Below are 17,655 nucleotides of genomic sequence, written 5' to 3'. Positions count from 1 at the left end.
CTGTGGTGTTGGCCGGCAGCTATAGCTCAGATTCGAGCTCTGGCCTGGGAACTTCCATAGGCCTCCAGTGCAGCCCTAAAAAGACAAAGAAAAAAGGAAAGGAAAAAAAAAAAAAAAAAAGACAGCCTAAACTTGCACCTAGATTCCTCTTGAGCAAAGCCTCCTGGGTCTTGCTTGTTTTTGGTGTCTCGGCCCCCACCCTGCACTCCAGCATCCCCACCAGGCCTGTGCACAAGGTGTAGGCAGCAGAGGAGCTTCCTGATGGGTGTGCTGGGGCGCAGGAGGGAGAGAGCCCCTCCTCAGGATGAAATGTGCTCCAGATCCAGAGTCACAGCCGCCTTCTTCCTTTGATGCTTTTCTCCTGATGAAGCAGGTAGGGCTGTGAATTAATGAGAGTGAAGATGGCAGTTAAGTTTTTCAAGTCCTACCCAAAAGGTGCGCAGACAGGGTCACCTGTGCTGGACTAGATTCCCCTCGGCTTGTCTGGCCCGGGTCCCATCCCTCAGCCCCACTGGAATTCAGCTAGCCAGCAGTGACTGTGTTTCGTTTCTAGAAAACAGAGCCTAAGCTTAATGGTGTTCATTTGCTGTACTTTTTCTCCCCCAGGCGCAGGAGTCGCCCTGCTGAATGACCATATTTATGTGGTGGGGGGATTTGACGGTACAGCCCACCTCTCTTCTGTTGAAGCATACAACATTCGCACGGATTCCTGGACAACAGTCACTAGCATGACCACCCCTCGATGCTACGTCGGGGCGACAGTGCTTCGGGGGAGACTTTATGCAATTGCAGGGTGAGGGTTCCAATTGGAATCCCAGGAGGTGTGATCCAGTCTGGTGGGGAGACAGGGTTTGGTTCCCAGGGACATCTCCATGGCAGCCATGCAGTTAGACTTGTGTGGGCGGGGCTCTGTGGGAAGAGCTGTGTGGGCGGGACTTGTGGGTCTGTGGGCGGGGCCTGTGGGCTGTGGGCGAGGCTCTGGAAAGAACTGTTAGGAGAGGGGCAGGGAGCTCATTCCCTCCTTTGTTCTCCCCACTCAGCTATGACGGGAATTCCCTGCTGAGCAGCATCGAGTGCTACGACCCCATCATCGACAGCTGGGAGGTCGTGACCTCCATGGGCACCCAGCGCTGTGACGCTGGCGTGTGTGTCCTCCGAGAGAAGTGACCAGGCCAAGGGACAATGTAGAGAACCAAGGGTCCTTTCCAGAATGTCTGTTTCTCACTGTGTGCACAGGGTGATAACAAGCGCCAGTGCCTGATGCTTGTCCTCATTTGACAGCCCTCCTCGTGCTGGTAGTTGGCCTGGAGGAGGGTGGGTAGCAGACACTCGAGGGAGGAGACTGCACACGGAGCAGGTGTGAGGCCAGGCCACCTCTCCTCCTGGCCAAAGGAGCACCTTCTTGTCGTTTTTAACCTGGCATGTGCTTGGGAGAATACGTGTGTAAGTTGTGCCTCTAGGATTGCAGAGACTTGAGGTGAGTATGAGCTATGGAGTGTGGGCAGTGTCCAGCCCGGATGACTGGAAGGGCCCAGCTCTCGTTTTCTGGGAATAAATCTCTTTACCTGTCTGCAGGTGGTGAGGGGCAATCTGGGTCCCTCTGGAGGAGAACAGAGGGAAGGGCCCTGGCAAAACTTTGGGGGCCTGGGGGAGAGGTCTGCCTGGCACTATGGGGGGACAGAGCTGGGTTTAGGGTGCGTGAAGTGAGTTGGATTTGGAGGAATGAGAGTGAACCTGCAACCCCTGAAGGGCTGAGAGGGGGGTGTTCTTTGAGGGTCTTTCCATGGCCCCCAGGTATTTCTGAACAAGAATATTGTGCTCTGGGGCCCCGGAGACCATCTGAAGTAACAGAGTCAGCCCGTTAGATGAACGTTAGGGGGGCGTTTGGTGGGCCTGGGACGAGCTAGGCGTTCCTGTGACTTCACGATTGTCTTACTCCCTGCTGTGGCTCACCTCTCCACGCTCCTCTCGCCAGGCAAGGCCTGCCTTGAGGGGGAGAGACCATCCTTCCCTGTGGAATCAAATGCTTCTGCGCATCACACAGCCGTGCTCTGTAGAGGGCGAGGGTGGCTGGCAGCTGCTGGGAAGTCCCAGGCCCAGGTTCCTCCCCCATTCCTTTAAGGGCATACTTCTGCTAAGGACTGGTTTTTTTGTGCTGCGTTTTGTACATTAGTCCCTTTCCTACTAGACCCTCCCCTCCCTGTCTTTCGAGTGGATTATCTTCACCCCAGGATAGACTCATCAACGACAACTGAGATCCTTGTTAGTTTCCGTACCTGCTGTTCCTGTCCTGAGCTGCCAGCCCAGGCTCCCCTGTGCCGTGGAGTGACGTCCCTGCTCTGTGGGTGTTGGGAGTACGCAGACGTGGTTGCCTAAACAAGGGCGCGCTTTCCCTTTGCTCTGAAATTCCATTTTTTTCCTCTTGCCCTGAATTGTGTTGACCTAAAGTTCCTTTCCTTTGTATTTTTTTAAGAAAATATTAAAAATCAGTGGTCTCAAGTGCCTGTAAGAGAGTTTGTGGTGAACCAGCATCACCTTGCGGGACACTTTGGGGGCCAGGCACAGCGATGAGCTGCAGGTTCTCTTTCTTCCACCCGTTCATCAGTGTGTTTGCCAGCTAGCTCTCCTATGTATCTGTTAGACAGGTAAGAGATCTCTGGAGAGTCTCATCAGTACAGTGTTACTTGAATTACCTATTCACAGACTCTTCTCACACTTGGACTTTACTAGGAAACCAAGGGGATTAAGAAGAGGCAGTCTTGGGCTCATTTTGTACCCACTTGCATTTTACTGTTTTAGGCGCCCCAGTCCTTTTCCCATTTGCTTAGATTTGTGCAATGTGATGCAAACAGCTATTTGGAAGGCCTGCAGAACTGCAAAAATCCTGCTATTCCCAGAGCAAAGGGAGGGGGGAGCCAAAGAGGTTCACAAAAGAGGCCTGCCAACCTTTCTCTAGCGGATGGATTGTGCCTGCCGACCAAACCAAGCTGTGACACTTGGGGCTCATCCTCTCAGAAAGAGACAGAGGGGAACAGAGAAGGGGGCCTGGAGAACCCATGGCTCCTGGGCTGTCTTCACTGCCAGCTGCTGAGTTTCAGACCAAATTCCCAAATAGTTCTTATAAGGCAGCCACAACTGAATACCCCGCTGCTCCCTTTCACCCTCCCCAGTCCTCTGTACCTGTCGTGCTCAGGTATCTACTCGGACCATATTTGGTGTTCCTCCTGTTTTTCTAGCTCCCTTAACTAGCAGCCAGCCACTTAGTTATCTAACCTCTGAAAGCTACCTTTATCTTAGGTCACCTGTCACCTCTACCACAGTACAGACATGCAATTAGTGTCTAAGTTAATTGTTCCAAATCCATTACTATATTTTTTTTGGTCTTTTTTTTTTTTTTTTTTCCTTTTTAGGGCCGCACCCACGGCATATGGAGGTTCCTGGGCCCTGGCCTATGCCACAGCCACAGCAATGCGAGATCCAAGCCACATCTGCAAACTACACCACAGCTCGTGGCAACACTGGATTCTTAACCCCCTGCACAATGCCAGGAATCAAACCTGCATCATGGATGCTAGTCAGATTTGTTTCCACTGAGCCATGACGGGATCTGCCATTACTATTTTTTTGTTTTTTGTTTTTTAGTGTCGCACCCACAGCATATGGAAGTTCCCAGGCTGGGGGTCAACTTAGAGCTGTAGCCAGTGGCCTTTACCATAGCCATAGCCAACACCAGATCCCAGCCACATCTGCGATCTACACCACAGCTCACGGCGACACCAGGTCCTTAACCCACTGAGCGAGGCCAGGGATCAAACCTGCGTCATCATAGATACTAGTCAGATTCATTAACAGCTGAGCCACAACGGGAACTCCCCATTACTATATTTTTATTCCCTCTGCTCTGCATAGTTCATATTGCCCCCCCCAACTCATGGATTATAGTCTCCTGATGGCTTTACCTCTACTATTTTCCTGCCTTCCAATCTAATCCCATCTTGTCATCAGTTATATTTCTAACGCACAGATAGGGTCATTACAATACCTAACATACAGAACATTTTCAGTAAATATTAATATCCTATTGCCCACATTATGAAGTTCAAATTCCTTAGGGTGACAGTAGAGCCACGGCAATAGGGGCTCACTACACCTTTCTACACCCTCGCTTCCCCCCACCTAAAATGTGCTTCATCCACAGTGGTCTACTAACCACCCCTAAATTTGTTCTCACCCCCTACTGTATGATGCTGTTCTTTCTATCGGAAATAAAATTGCTCTCCTGACAAATCTTAGTCACTTTTTATTGCCCAATTCAACTGTCATCTAGGTAAAGCCTCTTCTAATTCCCCAGACAGAATTGCTCCTGTGATTTACACAAAGTAGGTGGAATTTGTGTTTCCAGTTACTTTGTTCCCTTCCCTTGATGGTCTTTATCACAAGTCATTGGACTTGGATCTGTCTTCCTGTTTGTACTGTGTTCTCCAGTACAAAAGGCCTGTCCTCATAGCATCCTCAGAGTACAGCATATTCTCTAATTGCTAAGCAAATTGCTGAACTAATGAAGGAAAAAGAGGAAAAAGATGCAGACACGGGTGGTGGGTAGATGAGATATTCGTTAGATGGCTTAGCTCCCCTTCATATTCTGCTTCCCCTGCCATTTCAGGAAGGGCCACCCTGTTGCACTACAACCAGTACGCTAGAAATCTAAAGACTAACGGGAGCGAATGAGAATAGAGTGTAACGACCCAGAGCAGTGGCTTTAGGGCCATGCCTGAATCCCTGGGCCTGGAAGGTGGCCTTTCTGACCTCATTGCAATACACCACCATGACGAAACTGGTGATTCGAGAGATTTCCATAGCGCTTCAACACCGTGACGTGCCACGCAGTAAACGATCGGGACGGAGAGCAGCAACTAAAGCTTCCAGGAACCTCTCCGCCCCAGAAGGTGGGCCGCGTCCCATGGAAGCCACTGCTGCTGAGACTTGCTAATGGGGGTCTGACCCCGGATTGTCCCTGTCGTTCAAGAGACTAAATGCACACCTGAGGTTGCACTCACTATAAGGGAAACCCAGAGCCGACGTGAACTTGTGCAGAGGCTGTCACTTCCCAGGAGGCACCTGTCACAAAGCCACGCCCACACCCAGCCGCAGGGTCCGGAGGTGACCGACAGCGCCTGCGCAGTGGGGTCGGGGGCGCGGAAGCGGCGCTTGCACCCGCGCCGCCGCCGAGATTGCGCCTGCGCGGTGTGGAGCGTTGTACCCAGACCACGCCTGCGCGTCGCGGCCGAGGGCCGGGGTGGTGGTCATGGACCCCATAACGCCGCCGAGTGAGCTGGTGTCCGCCGAGGGCCGGAACCGGAAGGCGGTTCTTTGCCAGCGCTGTCGCTCCCGCGTGCTACAGCCAGGCACGGCGCTCTTCTCCCGTCGGCAGGTGAGGGGCTGGGGCTGGGGAGGGGGCGGGCCGGGCGACACCGTGTCCTCGCTAGGTCCGGATCCGGACACACGGCTAGATACTCGCGCCCCGGAGCCGCGCCTGCCGACCGCAGGGTCCCGACGCCGGGGCCCTGCAGGCTGGCTTCCGACGGAGCCAGAGCGTTAGTTCTCAGGTTCAGGAGTGGGCGCCGGGAACTCCCGAGGGCGGGGAATGGGCGCCGCGGACCCCTGAGGGCGGCTTAGTGGGCTCGAGGACTCAGGGGCATGGGACATGCTGCGGGCGTGGCCGGAACCAGCTGAATGCTCGCTGCCCCCCCCCCCCCCCCCCCGCTGACCGGGTGAATCACTAGAAGTCTTTCTCACCACTGCACAGATCGCGTGTCCCACGTTCTGTGCCCAGCGCCCCGCTCCCCCTGCATCGAGACTGCGCATGAGGACTACAGATGCTGGGATTTAAGTAAATGCAGTCCTCAGTTAGCGTATCTAAGGGTTAGTGCAGGCAGAGCAGATCAGCGTGTTCATTACCCTGCGGTCTGTCCTGTGAATGGTTTCTCATATAAAATGTTACAGACCCCAGAACTCTGTCCTTCATGCAGTCTCACTTGTAGTCTGAGGCAGAGAAAATTACAATCACAGAAAAGCAACAATCATAAAAGAGCTCGAGAATGTAGGGAAGGGGAGGTGATGTTAGAGCGGGAATTGTTGCTTTTTTAACTTTAGTTGGGGGGCGGGTAGGACAGAGCAGTGTTTGAGAACATGAGAGCAAGCCAAGAGTTTGTTTTCAAATTAATAAGCACCTAACACAGGACCCAGTAAGTGTACTTCTAACCTTTATCCCGAAGGAGATGAAAACATGGTCCCACAAAAAACTGTGCACGAATGTTCACGGCACCTTTATTGGTAATAGCTGAAAACTGGAAACAGCGCAGATGTCCTTCTGCAGGTAAATGATTAAGAAACTGTAGTAAGGGAGTTCCCGTCGTGGCGCAGTGGTTAACGAATCCGACTGGGAACCATGTTGCGGGTTCGATCCCTGGCCTTGTTCGGTGGGTTAAGGATCTGGCGTTGCCGTGAGCTGTGGTGTAGGTCACAGACGCGGCTTGGATCCCGCGCTGCTGTGGCTGTGAAGTAGGCCGGCGGCTACGGCTCGGATTAGACCCCTAGCCTGGGAACCTCCATATGCCGCGAGAGTGACCCAAGAAATGGCAAAAAAAAGACCAAAAACAAAAAAAAGGAAAGAAATTGTAGTACAGCCATACCATGGATACTACATCTTGATGACTCTCCAAGGAATTGTACTGAGTGAAAAAAAGCTGGCCCCAAAAGATTACACACTGTATCATTCCATTTATGTGGCATTTTTTTAATTTTAGAAATGGAGAACAGGAGTTCCTGTTGTGGCTCAGCAGGTTATAAACCCAATTAGTATCCATGAGGATGCAGGTTAAAGATCCAGAGCTGAGGAGTTCCCGTCGTGGCTCAGAATCCATCTAGGAACCATGAGGTTGCAGGTTCAATCCCTGGCCTCCATCAGTGGGTTAAGGATCTGGTGTTGCCATGAGCCGTGGTGTAGATCGCAGATGCGGCTTGGATCTGGCATTGCTGTGGCTGTGGCATAGGCTGGTGGCTACAGCTCCGATTAGACTCCTAGCCTGGGAACCTCCATATGCCACAGCCATGTCCCTAAAAAGCCAAAAAAAAAAAAAAGAGAGAGAGAACAGATTAGTGTTTTCAGAGATTAGGGATTGGAGGGTTAGGGGTATTGGTGAGTGTGGTTGTGAAAGGGTAGATGGATAGTGGTGATAGTTGCACAATAATGTGTACTTGATGCCATTAAACCATACACTTTAAAATTATATAAATGGGGAGTTCCCGTCGTGGCGCAGTGGTTAACGAATCCGACTAGGAACCATGAGGTTGCGGGTTCCGTCCCTGCCCTTGCTCAGTGGGTTAACGATCCGGCATTGCCCTGAGCTGTGGTGTAGGTTGCAGACGCGGCTCGGATCCCGCGTTGCTGTGGCTCTGGCGTAGGCCGGTGGCTACAGCTCCAATTCAACCCCTAGCCTGGGAATCTCCATATGCCGCGGGAGCGGCCCAAGAAATAGCAACAACAACAACAACAGACAAAAGACAAAAAAAAAAAAATTAAATAAAATTATATAAATGGTAAGTTTTATGTATAGTTTATCACAATAAAAAAAAATCAGGGATCAGAACGGAACATGTGGAGTTCCCACTGTGACTCAGTGGGTTAAGAACCCAACATAGTGTCCATGAGGTTGCATGTTTGATCCCTGGCCTCAGTGGGTTAAGGATCCAGGCATTGCCATAAGCTGCAGCATAGGTCACAGCTCAGATCCTGAGTTGCTGTAGGCCCCAGCTGCAGCTGCGATTTGACCCGCAGGAACTTCCGTATGCTCCAGGTGTGGCTGTTTTTAAAAAAAAAATAGGGGGGGACCTTCTTTTCAGCTGTTTTCAGCAGTTTGGCAGTATTCTTTTGGCTCTCTGTTGCTGCATAACAAAATGACCCCAAAACAGACACTTGAAATATTAACAAGTAGGAGTTCCCTTCATGGCTCAGCAGTTAACAAACCCAACTAGGATCCATGAGGATTCGGATTCTATCCCTGGCCTTGCTCTGTGGGTAAGCTGTGCCGTAAGCTGTGGTATAGGTCGCAGACACGACTCGGATCCTGCATTGCTATGGCTATGGTATAGGCTAGCAGCTTCAGCTCCGATTAGACCCCTAGCCTGGAAACCTCCAGGTGCCTCAGGTGCAGCCCTAAAAAGCAAAAAAAAAAAAAAAAAAAAAAATTAACAGGTATTTCTTTTACTCACAGACTTGGGGGTTGACAGGACTCAGCCTAGGCAGTTCTCATTTAGGTCTTTCATCTGACAGCAGTCAGAGGTCATCTCAAAAGCTTTTCCACCAGCATGTGTGCCTGTGGACTGGAGCAGGCTTTGATGGGTCACTCCTCATGGTCTCTCCCCCAAGGGTTCTTAGTAGCTGAGGCTGCCAGAGCAACTGTTCCGAGAGAGGCCCACAAAAGTGGCCTGGCCTTCTCTGACCTAGTCTGTCACTTGCACTCAGCCTGATCAGCCTCAAGAGGAGAGGCACAGACTCTGCGTTCACATGTGGGTGGAAGGATTGGCAAAGAACCTGTGGAGGAGCTCCTGCTGTGGCACAATGGGATCAGCAGCATTTGGGAGTGCTGGGACGCAGCTTCTACCCCCGGCCTGGCACAGTGGGCTAAGGATCCAGCATTGCCACAGGTGCAGCTTAGGTCACAACTGAGGCTAGGATCTGATACCTGGCCCCAGAGAACTCCATATGCCGTGAGGCAGCCAAGAAAGAAAAGAGAAAAAAAGAGTTTGTGGACATGTTTTAAAACAACCACTCACTAAAGGAGGAAAATATGAAAAAGGTTAACAGAAATGTACTCTGTGTTATAATTTTTTTTTTTTTTTTTTTTTTTTTTTTTGTCTTTTAGGGCTGCACCCGTGGCATATGGAGGTTCCCAGGCTAGGGGTTGAATCCAGAGCTACAGCTGCCAGCCTACACCACAGCCACAGCAACACAGGATCGGAGCCATGCCTGCGACCTACGCCATAGCTCACAGCAACACCGAATCCTTAACGCACTGAGCAAGGCCAGGGATTGAACCAGCTTTCCAGCACTCCCAAGATGCCGGTGATGCCATTGCACCACAGCAGCCCTCATGGATACTAGTCAGATCTGTTACCACTGAGCCACGATGGGAATGCCACCAAATACTTTTTTTTTTTTTTTTTGGTCTTTTTAGGGCCGCACCCGAAGCATATGGAGGTTCCTAGGCTAAGGGTCAAATTGGAGCTATACCACAGCCTATACCACAGCCACAGCAACGCCAGATCGGAAACAGGTCTGCGACCTGCACCATAGCTCATGGCAACGCTAGATGCTTAACTCAAAGAGCAAGGCCAGGTATTAAACCTGCGTCATCTTGGATACTAGTCAGATTCATTTCTGCTGAGCCACGACAGGAACTCCCAACATTAATTTATTGATTTCTCCTCAATAGTCTGCTCAGAAAGCCTCATTGTGTCCCAGTGTTCCATCCTGGAACCTGACCCTGGCACTCGCCCTCAGCTTGAGATGCAGGCGCAGGTGGACTCATGCACATATGTGGGCCTGACTTGCAGGATTTCAGTGCAGATGGGGACTGAGTAGTGGGAACCCCTACAGTGAACGGTTAGTAGCACCATTGCCCTTTAGTCAATAGCCTACCAGGAGATGGCACAGCTGGCATTTGCACCGGGAGTGGGGACAGTGTGGGGGTCAGTGCTCCTCTGGTGGACATTTCCTGAGGACCAGACCTCAAGTCGCCTTTGATTTTCTCCCCTTACATTTCTCTCCTCTTGCATTTAGTTAAGATGTGATTTCATACCTAGACTGTGGAGGATGGGCCAGAAATATGTCTCAGCAAGTTTAGGCCCACAGACTATTGCTTGTAGGACTACAATTCAGGTTGCCTGGCTCCTGAAGCTTGCCCTGCTCTCAGCCTCTGCCTGCTCCCGTTTTCACTCAGGGTAAAATAGCATCAGAGAGTCACTTAGGGGAGTTCCCGTCGTGGCGCAGCAGAAACGAATCTGACTAGGAACCATGAGATTGCGGGTTCGATCTCTGGCCTCACTTAGTGGGTTAAGGATCCGGCATTGCCGTGAGCTGTGGTGTAGGTCGCAGACATGGCTCAGATGCTGTGTTGGCTGTAGCTGTGGTGTAGGCCGGTGGTTACAGCTCTGATTGGACCCTGAGCCTGGGAACCTCCATATGCCCCAGGTGGGAGTGGGTTAAGGATCCGGCATTGCCGTGAGCTGTGGTGTAGGTCGCAGACATGGCTCAGATGCTGTGTTGGCTGTAGCTGTGGTGTAGGCCGGTGGCTACAGCTCTGATTGGACCCTGAGCCTGGGAACCTCCATATGCCCCAGGTGGGGCCCTATAAGGACAAAAAGACAAAAAAAAAAAAAAAAAAAAGAAAGAGTCACTTAGCTGTCAGATGAGAGGCAGAAAGAGTGGCTGGAATGACAGTATAGCAGGAGGAGGAACTGTCATACTCTGTGACATCCTCAGATAAAGTCTCAGGTGACACAGCCAAGTGGAAACGTTCTGGGTCAGGGCTCCCTCCTGGTAGGGCGAGGAGTGTGCTCGTTATCTTGCTTGTGGTGAAGGCTCAGTCCCGTGCAGGATCCACCTGCCAGAACGGGTCAGCTCGCCCAGTGCTGCCAGTTACCCCTTGGCACTTAACCCAGAAAGACCCAGGGGGCCGTGTGGGAGCTGGTGCAGACCTTCCGGTCCGGGCAGGTGTCCTGAGAGGCTCCACGGGAGAGGCTGGCCTTGAGGATCTGAGGACAGAGCGGATGTGCCCCCTTGCAGAAGGCTGGCGAGGAGCAGGTGGGCCTGTGGGCCCAGCGAGCAGCCAAGCTGCCCCGGCTCCTGAGCTGGGAGTGTGCAGGCGCCACACCGGCTCAGCTGTGCTGTCTTCTCTCCACGGCAGCTTTTCCTTCCGTCCATGAAGAAGAAGCCAGCGCCGGCGGATGGCGGCAGTCCCGAGGGTGACCTGTTGCAGGAGCACTGGCTGGTGGATGACATGTTCATCTTCGAGAACGTGGGCTTCACCAAGGACGTGGGCAATGTCAAGTTTCTGGTGTGCGCAGACTGTGAGGTCGGACCCATCGGCTGGCACTGCCTAGATGACAAGAACAGTTTCTACGTGGCCTTGGAGCGGGTTTCCCATGAGTAACGGAGGGGAGGGCCTCGGCCCCGCCCCACCATAAAGGCTGCTCCCCCGGGCCTGGCCCTCCCCCACGGTGTGACTCTGTCGCCATGTCACCGCGCCTTCTCTGGGCTGACAACAGCCGTCGGAGTGCGTGCCTGTGTCAGTTCACTAATCTCCTGCCCTCCCCCATACACACACACCCGGGTTAGGACACGGGGGACTTCCACAAGCCTTCCTCCCCCACGCCATACCCAGGGCTCCTGTTCCTGCCCTCAGAGAGCAGCCTTCAGCCTCTTAGCCACCACACGCGGCAAGGGGTGCTTGTGGGCTGATGCTTGAAACACACCTTTCTCTCCTGTTCAAGAAAGCACACAGGCATCTGAGAGCATCTTTGCTGTGTGACTACCTTTATCTCCAGTAATTTATTTCTAAAAGTAAAGCATTGACAAACCATGGGATTGAAACCACTAAGGCAACGTCCTTTGGACACACCTCCAATACCACGTTCAAGGGCCTCTGTGCTAGGCTGACACGGACTTTTTATCACCAGGTGGGCTGTGGTCCCTCTTTCCTTCAGATGTTGATGTGGCTTCTCTTTTTTTTGGCTTCTGAAAGCTGCACCTGCACAGCATAAGGAAGGAAGTTGTTCCCAGGCTAGGGGTTAAATAGGAGTTACAGTTGCCGGCCTACACCACAGCCATAGCAACTCAGGATCCGAGCCGTGTCTGCAACCTACAGCACAGCTCACGGCAATGCCGGATCCCCGACCCACTGAGGGAGATCAGGGATCGAACCACATCCTCATGGAGACTAGTCACATTTGTTTCCACTGTACCACGATGGGAACTCCAATGTGGCTTCTCTTTATGTTAGGTCCTCACTCCTATAGCCAGTAAATTGAAAATCTGAGTTTCAATGCCATCCATCGGCCAACCCAAGGACAACTCAGCCCTGGATGTTTTCCCGGGATCACTGGGATCAGAGTGTGGAATACAAGGGGATAGGCCTTTGCCACATTACACACGAGTTTATAGGCCTGTCTTATCTGGACACGTCACTCTTGCTTTGCTCCTGGGAAAGATGTCCTTAACAGATGGTGCATCGTTCCTGCACCTCCCGGACGTGGCCCTCGCCCAAACTGCTTTAGGGGGAATCTCTAGACCAACCCAGAATCCAGATGTGCCATCCAGATGCCACTGTCTATAGCCGTGCGCTTGCCTTAAGTGTGATGTTCGGTGTGCTACTCAGTTCATCAGTTCTCGGCTGAAGCGGCCCACCGTCTCAAAGGGAATCCCTACAGCCAGGTTTTGCCCCTGCCCCCCAGTCCCCACCTCTGACTCGCAGGAGACCCAGGACGGAAATGAGGACTAAATAGAGACCTCGCAAACCTGCTGGCGCGATTCGTGTTTTCTGCGTGTTCCCTCCCTCCTTCTTCCTCAGAACTTACTTGAAGTGCTCCCCAACTTCAGTGTGGGCCTCGGCACGGTTTTGCAATTAATCTCCTCTCCAGGAAAGGTGGTTCCTTCCCTGCCCGTAGCCACATGAGTTCTGCTAGAAAAGGAGGGGACTCTTTCCAGACACGGTCAGAAGTCCATGATTTTGACGTTTGCAGGAAACCTAAGAAGATCCACTCGGGTCAGAAGGAGCAAAACCAAGCAGATGCTTCCGGGTGCTTGTGGCTCTCATATCACGAGCCAAACCCAATTCACCTTTTCCTTTTCTTTCCTTTTTTTTTATAATTTTTTTTTTTTTTTCTTTTCTAGAGCTGCACCTGTGGTATATGGAGGTTCCCAGGCTAGGGTTCTCATCGGAGCTGTAGCCACCGGCCTACACCACAGCCACAGCAACACAGGGTCCAAGCCACGTCTGCAACCTACACCACAGTTCATGGCAATGCCGGATCCTTAACCCACTGAGCGAGGCCAGGGATCAAACCCGAAACCTCATGGTTCCTGGTAGGATACGTTAACCACTGAGCCATGATGGGAACTCCATTCCTTTTCTTTCCTTTTTTAATCTTAGAAATAGTACACTCATTGCAGATAGCTACAAACATGGGTATAAAAATGTTTTTAATCATTCATGTTCCCACCACCGTTGGGATTGCTGATGGTAATGTGGTTTATGTTCTGCTCCATGTTTTTCTATGTGTTGTGTAAATAAACATGTAGGATTTTTAAAAACAAGTATGAGGTCACTCTTTTTTTTATTTATTTATTTTTTTGCCTTTTCTAGGGCCGCTCCCGTGGCATATGGAGGTTCCCAGGCTAGGGGTCTCATCAGAGCTGTAACTGCTGGCCTCCGCCAGAGCCACAGCAACTCAGGATCCGAGCCACATCTGCAACCTACACCACAGCTCACGGCAACGCCAGATCCTTAACCCACTGAGCAAGGCCAGGGATCAAACCCACAACCTCATGGTTTCTAGTCAGATTCGTTAACCACTGCGCCACGACGGGAACTCCGAGGTCACTCTTTTATAACTTGCTTTTTCCATTTAACGAAATACCAACTTTCCCATCCTTACACCATTGTTGTTAGGTGCCACTGTATTTCTGTGCATCCGTTTATTTATACAGTCCGTTACTAGATTGTCCCCAGTTTCTCATAAGCCATGTGCTGTACTGTGCAACCATGGAGTTAAATTTGTCCTCCCCCACCCATTACTGTTCCTCGGCTACATCCCTAGAAGTGGACTTGCAGGGCGTGTGCATCCTCAGGGCTCTGCTGTGTGGACGTGAGCAGCTGTGCTGGTTCCCCTCCTCCCCCACAGCTCCGCACACTGGGTAGTTATTACTGTTCAGGGAATATGCTGTCACTTAGGGGGAAAAAAGAGTGTCTCCTTGTTCTCATTTACATTTATCGGATTTCTGATGAAATTTTCATATACTCACTGGTCATTTGGATTTCTTTTTTGAGCCTTGCCAAACCTTGTTGCTCCAGTAGCCAAAACTATCGGGTTGTTCTACCTTTTCAGCCTGATTTGGAAGAAGTAAAGGCATTTAAACAGTGGAAATTAAATTATTGCATGTCTTTGGGAAGAATACATAACTTGAGGGAATTCCCTTCATGGCTCAGTGGTTAACGAATCTGACTAGGATCCATGAGGACACGGGTTCAATCCCTGGCCTCATTCTGTGGGTTAAGGACCCAGCATTGCCTTGAGCTGTGGTGTAGGTCACAGACGCGGCTGGGATCCTGAGTTGCTGTGGCTGTGGTGTAGGCTGGCAGCTGCTGCTCCGAATCAACCCCTAGCCTGGGAACTTCCATCTGCTGCAGATGTGGCCCTAAAAAGCAAGATAAAATAAAAAATGTCATTTTAAACAGCAGAGGAGGACTGAAACCTGCACCTTAGGATGCACCTTGGGGTCTGTCAGCTAAGTAGTCAGCACTTCATTGTCTGCTGTGACATGTCCCCCCTCCACACCCCACACAAGAGGCTCTGGAGAAAGCCCTGTGGGTCAGGTAACTTCACTGTGGGCAGAGTAACTGCTCATGGCCGTGAGAATGGAGGCCTGCAGCTCCTGCAGGGAGAGCAGTTGATTTTTCCAGGGCCATCTTGTTCTGACACAGAAGAGAAGCTAGAAACGGTGTACTGACATTTTACACACTGTCACCATGCAGTGCGAGGCCGCTCAAGTAGCCATGGCATAAAACCATGAGGCCTGCTCCTGGACTGACCATCCCACTGAGGCTGAACAAAATACCTTTTTTTTTTTTTTTTGGCTTTTTAGGGCCACACACATGGCATGTGGAGGTTCCCAAGCTAGGGGTCGAATCAGAGCTACAGCTGCCAGCCAACACCACAGCCAAAGCAACATCAGATCCGAGCCACATCTGTGACCTACACCACAGCTCACAGCAATGCTGGATCTTTAACCCACTGACTGGGCCAGGGATCGAACCTGCATCCTCATGGATACTAGTCAAATTCCTTTCCACTCTGCCAGGACGGGAACTCCCTGGACAGAATATCTTCAAAGTCCAGAGGCCTCAGAGAGCTGACATGAGTTTGAGGAATTACTGGACCAGAACCAGAGAAGATGGAATGTTGTGGGCAGTGCCCCCAGGGGCATCTCCCAGCCTAGACGCTAATGGGTAATTTGGATGGCCTTGCAGAAGTAGGAGGCAGGGCCTGTCAAAGGGTGTGACCTGGTGACTCTCTCTATGGGTTGAGGCCCTCGGTCCTTTGCACCAGGAGCAAAGTGAGGCAGAGTCAGAAGGAGAAAGGCTCCAGGGATTGCAGCTCAGCTCCAAAATCTCAGTCCTTTACACCGGATTAAGGTGATCCCAGGACTTTCGTTGTGGCTCAGAGGGTTAAGAACCCAACTAGTATTCATGAAGTTTCAGGTTCAATCCCTGGCCTCCCTCAGTGGGTTAAGTATTTGGTGTTGCCGTGAGCTGTGGTGTAGGTTTCAGATGTGCCTTGGATCCTGTGTTCCTGTGGCTGTGGTGTAGGCCGGCAGCTGCAGCTCTGATTCGACCCCTATTCTGGGAACTTCCATATGCCGCAGGTGTGGCTATTAAAAAAAAAAAAAAAAGCCATCCCAAAGTGGTGGTTCCTCTCTAGAGGAAAATATCACCATCCTGAACTTCAAATTACTGCTATAGGAGTTCCCGCTGTAGCACAGTGGGTTAAGACTCTCACTGCAGCGATTCGGGTTGCTGTGGATGTTTAGGTTCGATCCTGGTGCCGTGGGTTAACGGATCTTGCAGCTCTGATTTAATCCCTGGCCTGGGAACTTCCCAGGAACTTCTATATGCCATGGGTGGTAGGGCCATAAAAAAAATTGTTTCTACAAAGAGTTTTGCTAATACAGTATCCTGAATACAATAAAATGTAACCTAGTATCTGAGACAAAATAATAAAACCAGTAAAACAAAAGACCTTGGATCTGGCATTGCTGTGGCTGTGATATAGGCTGGTGGCTGTGATGTAGGCTGGTGGCTGCATCTCTGATTCCACCCGTAACCTGGGAACTTCCATACGCTACAGGTGCAGCCCTAAAAAAGACCAAAAAGGTGGGGGGGGGGGGTTAAGTTGAAATCCAATTCAAGATTGTTGCGAGGTTTTATATATATATGTATATATATAATTTTTGTGTGTGTGTCTTTTTGCCTTTTCTAGGGCCGCTCCCGCGACATATGGAGGTTCCCAGGCTAGGGGTCCAATCAGAGCTGTAGCCGCAGGCATACACCACAGCCACAGCAATGCGGGATCCGAGCCACGTCTGTGATCTACACCACAGCTCACAGCAATGCCGGATCCCTAACCCACTGAGCAAGGCCGGGGATCGAACCTGCAACCTGATGGTTCCTAGTCGGATTCGTTAACCAGTGCGCCACGACAGGAACTCCAAGGTTTTATATTTTTAAAATAATAATTTTCCAAACTGTAGGAAAGTGGTGAGACTGGTGCAGTTAACACCTGCATACCCACTAGCTGGATTCAGCATCTAAGTCCACTGTTTGTTTTGCTGCACTGACTCATTCAAACTCACTTTTACCTATCATGGAACACACAAATCTGTCTTTGTGACTAATAAGACTAATAATGCGTCCCCCAAATAATACCTAATCGGTATTCAAACTTTCCCAGCTGCCATAAAGTTTCTTTCGTCAGTTTTTCAGTCATTTTTTATTACTCAATGAATTTATTACATTTATATTTGTACAATGATCATCACAATCCAATTTTATAGCATTTCCATCCCACACCGCCAGCGCATCCCCCTACCCCCCAAACTGTCTCCTTTGGAAACCATAAATTTTTCAAAGTCTGTGAGTCAGTATCTGTTCTCCAAAGAAGTTCAGTGTGTCCTTTTTTCAGATTCCACATGTCAGTGAAAGCATTTGATGTTACAGTTTTTCAGTCATGACACAACCCAGGACCAGGCGTTGTATTGTTTGCCTCTTAAGTCTTTTAATGTAAAGCAGTCACCTCTTTTCTCAATGGTGACTGCAAAGGGACTCATCTCAGCATCTTGAATGTCCCACATTCTGGATTTCTCTTTCCCAGTGGTGACCAGCACATTGCTCTGTCCACAGTTCTCACAAGATGGCACCAGGTACAGAAGGTGACACTGGCCATGTGGGCACTGTGCCCTGGTGTGTGGGCATAAGCTCCCTGTGGCCTGAGGACCCGGCCCCTCTGGTGAAGGACCACAAAGAAGAGGCAAGGTGTCCCGAGATGGTGAGAACAAGAGCAAGGCCCGGGGTGCTGTCGCCTGCCTCTCCCTGGCTTTGCCTCTGTCGTTCCACTCTTCCCTATGCCCTGCAAATACAGTTGATTTGGCAAGTGCTGCTGTGTGCCAATGACATGGGGGCCTGCCCTGGCAGCAGGCTGGGGCATCTCCTTCCTTCCGAGATCGGCAGGGCAGCCTCCGCCCCCAGGGGTGTCCGGTGGAGGACCAGCCCAGAAGTTCTGGGAGAACAGACACCTGCACAGGTGTTCAGGCAGGAGACA

General features: G+C 51.0%; 2 protein-coding genes and 1 non-coding gene across 8 annotated transcripts in view; all 3 read left to right on the top strand.

Annotated features, from left to right (window-relative positions):
• Window positions 1–2,499, top strand: part of KLHL12 (kelch like family member 12) — a 32,254-nt gene extending 29,755 nt beyond the window's left edge. For all 5 annotated transcript variants that reach the window (XM_003130611.6, XM_084979448.1, XM_084979446.1 and 2 more), the window contains 2 exons: window positions 607–793; window positions 1,041–2,499. In XM_003130611.6, coding sequence (XP_003130659.3) covers window positions 607–793; window positions 1,041–1,167 — 314 coding nt within the window. In that variant the 3' untranslated portion in view covers window positions 1,168–2,499. The remainder of the gene's footprint in view (window positions 1–606; window positions 794–1,040) is intronic.
• Window positions 2,500–5,277: 2,778 nt separating this feature from the next.
• On the top strand, window positions 5,278–13,375 carry RABIF (RAB interacting factor). Of its 2 annotated transcripts, XR_014817572.1 has the most exons (3): window positions 5,278–5,431; window positions 10,968–11,842; window positions 12,984–13,375. XR_014817572.1 is itself a non-coding variant. In XM_005668014.4 (2 exons), exons 1-2 carry the CDS (start codon window positions 5,306–5,308, stop codon window positions 11,211–11,213), a joined length of 372 nt encoding a protein of 123 aa, XP_005668071.1. In that variant the 5' UTR covers window positions 5,278–5,305; the 3' UTR covers window positions 11,214–13,375. The 2 variants fall into 2 exon arrangements, 1 of the variants encoding a protein (XP_005668071.1); XM_005668014.4 differs by having other exon boundaries at window positions 10,968–13,375.
• A 3,850-nt stretch (window positions 13,376–17,225) lies between these two features.
• Window positions 17,226–17,331, top strand: LOC146398875 (small nucleolar RNA SNORA17). The gene has a single exon (XR_014818769.1). It is a non-coding gene; the product is annotated as a small nucleolar RNA SNORA17 (small nucleolar RNA).
• The last annotated feature ends 324 nt before the right edge of the window (window positions 17,332–17,655 follow it).

This window comes from Sus scrofa, chromosome 10, assembly GCF_054392235.1.
Source record: "Sus scrofa isolate SSC_HxYL_T2T_F1_AM1 chromosome 10, Sscrofa_HxYL_maternal_Yorkshire_Landrace_v2.0, whole genome shotgun sequence".
Classification (NCBI taxonomy): Eukaryota; Metazoa; Chordata; class Mammalia; order Artiodactyla; family Suidae; genus Sus; species Sus scrofa.
Note: the sequence above shows the minus strand (reverse complement) of the source record. Positions and strands in the feature narration are given on the sequence as shown.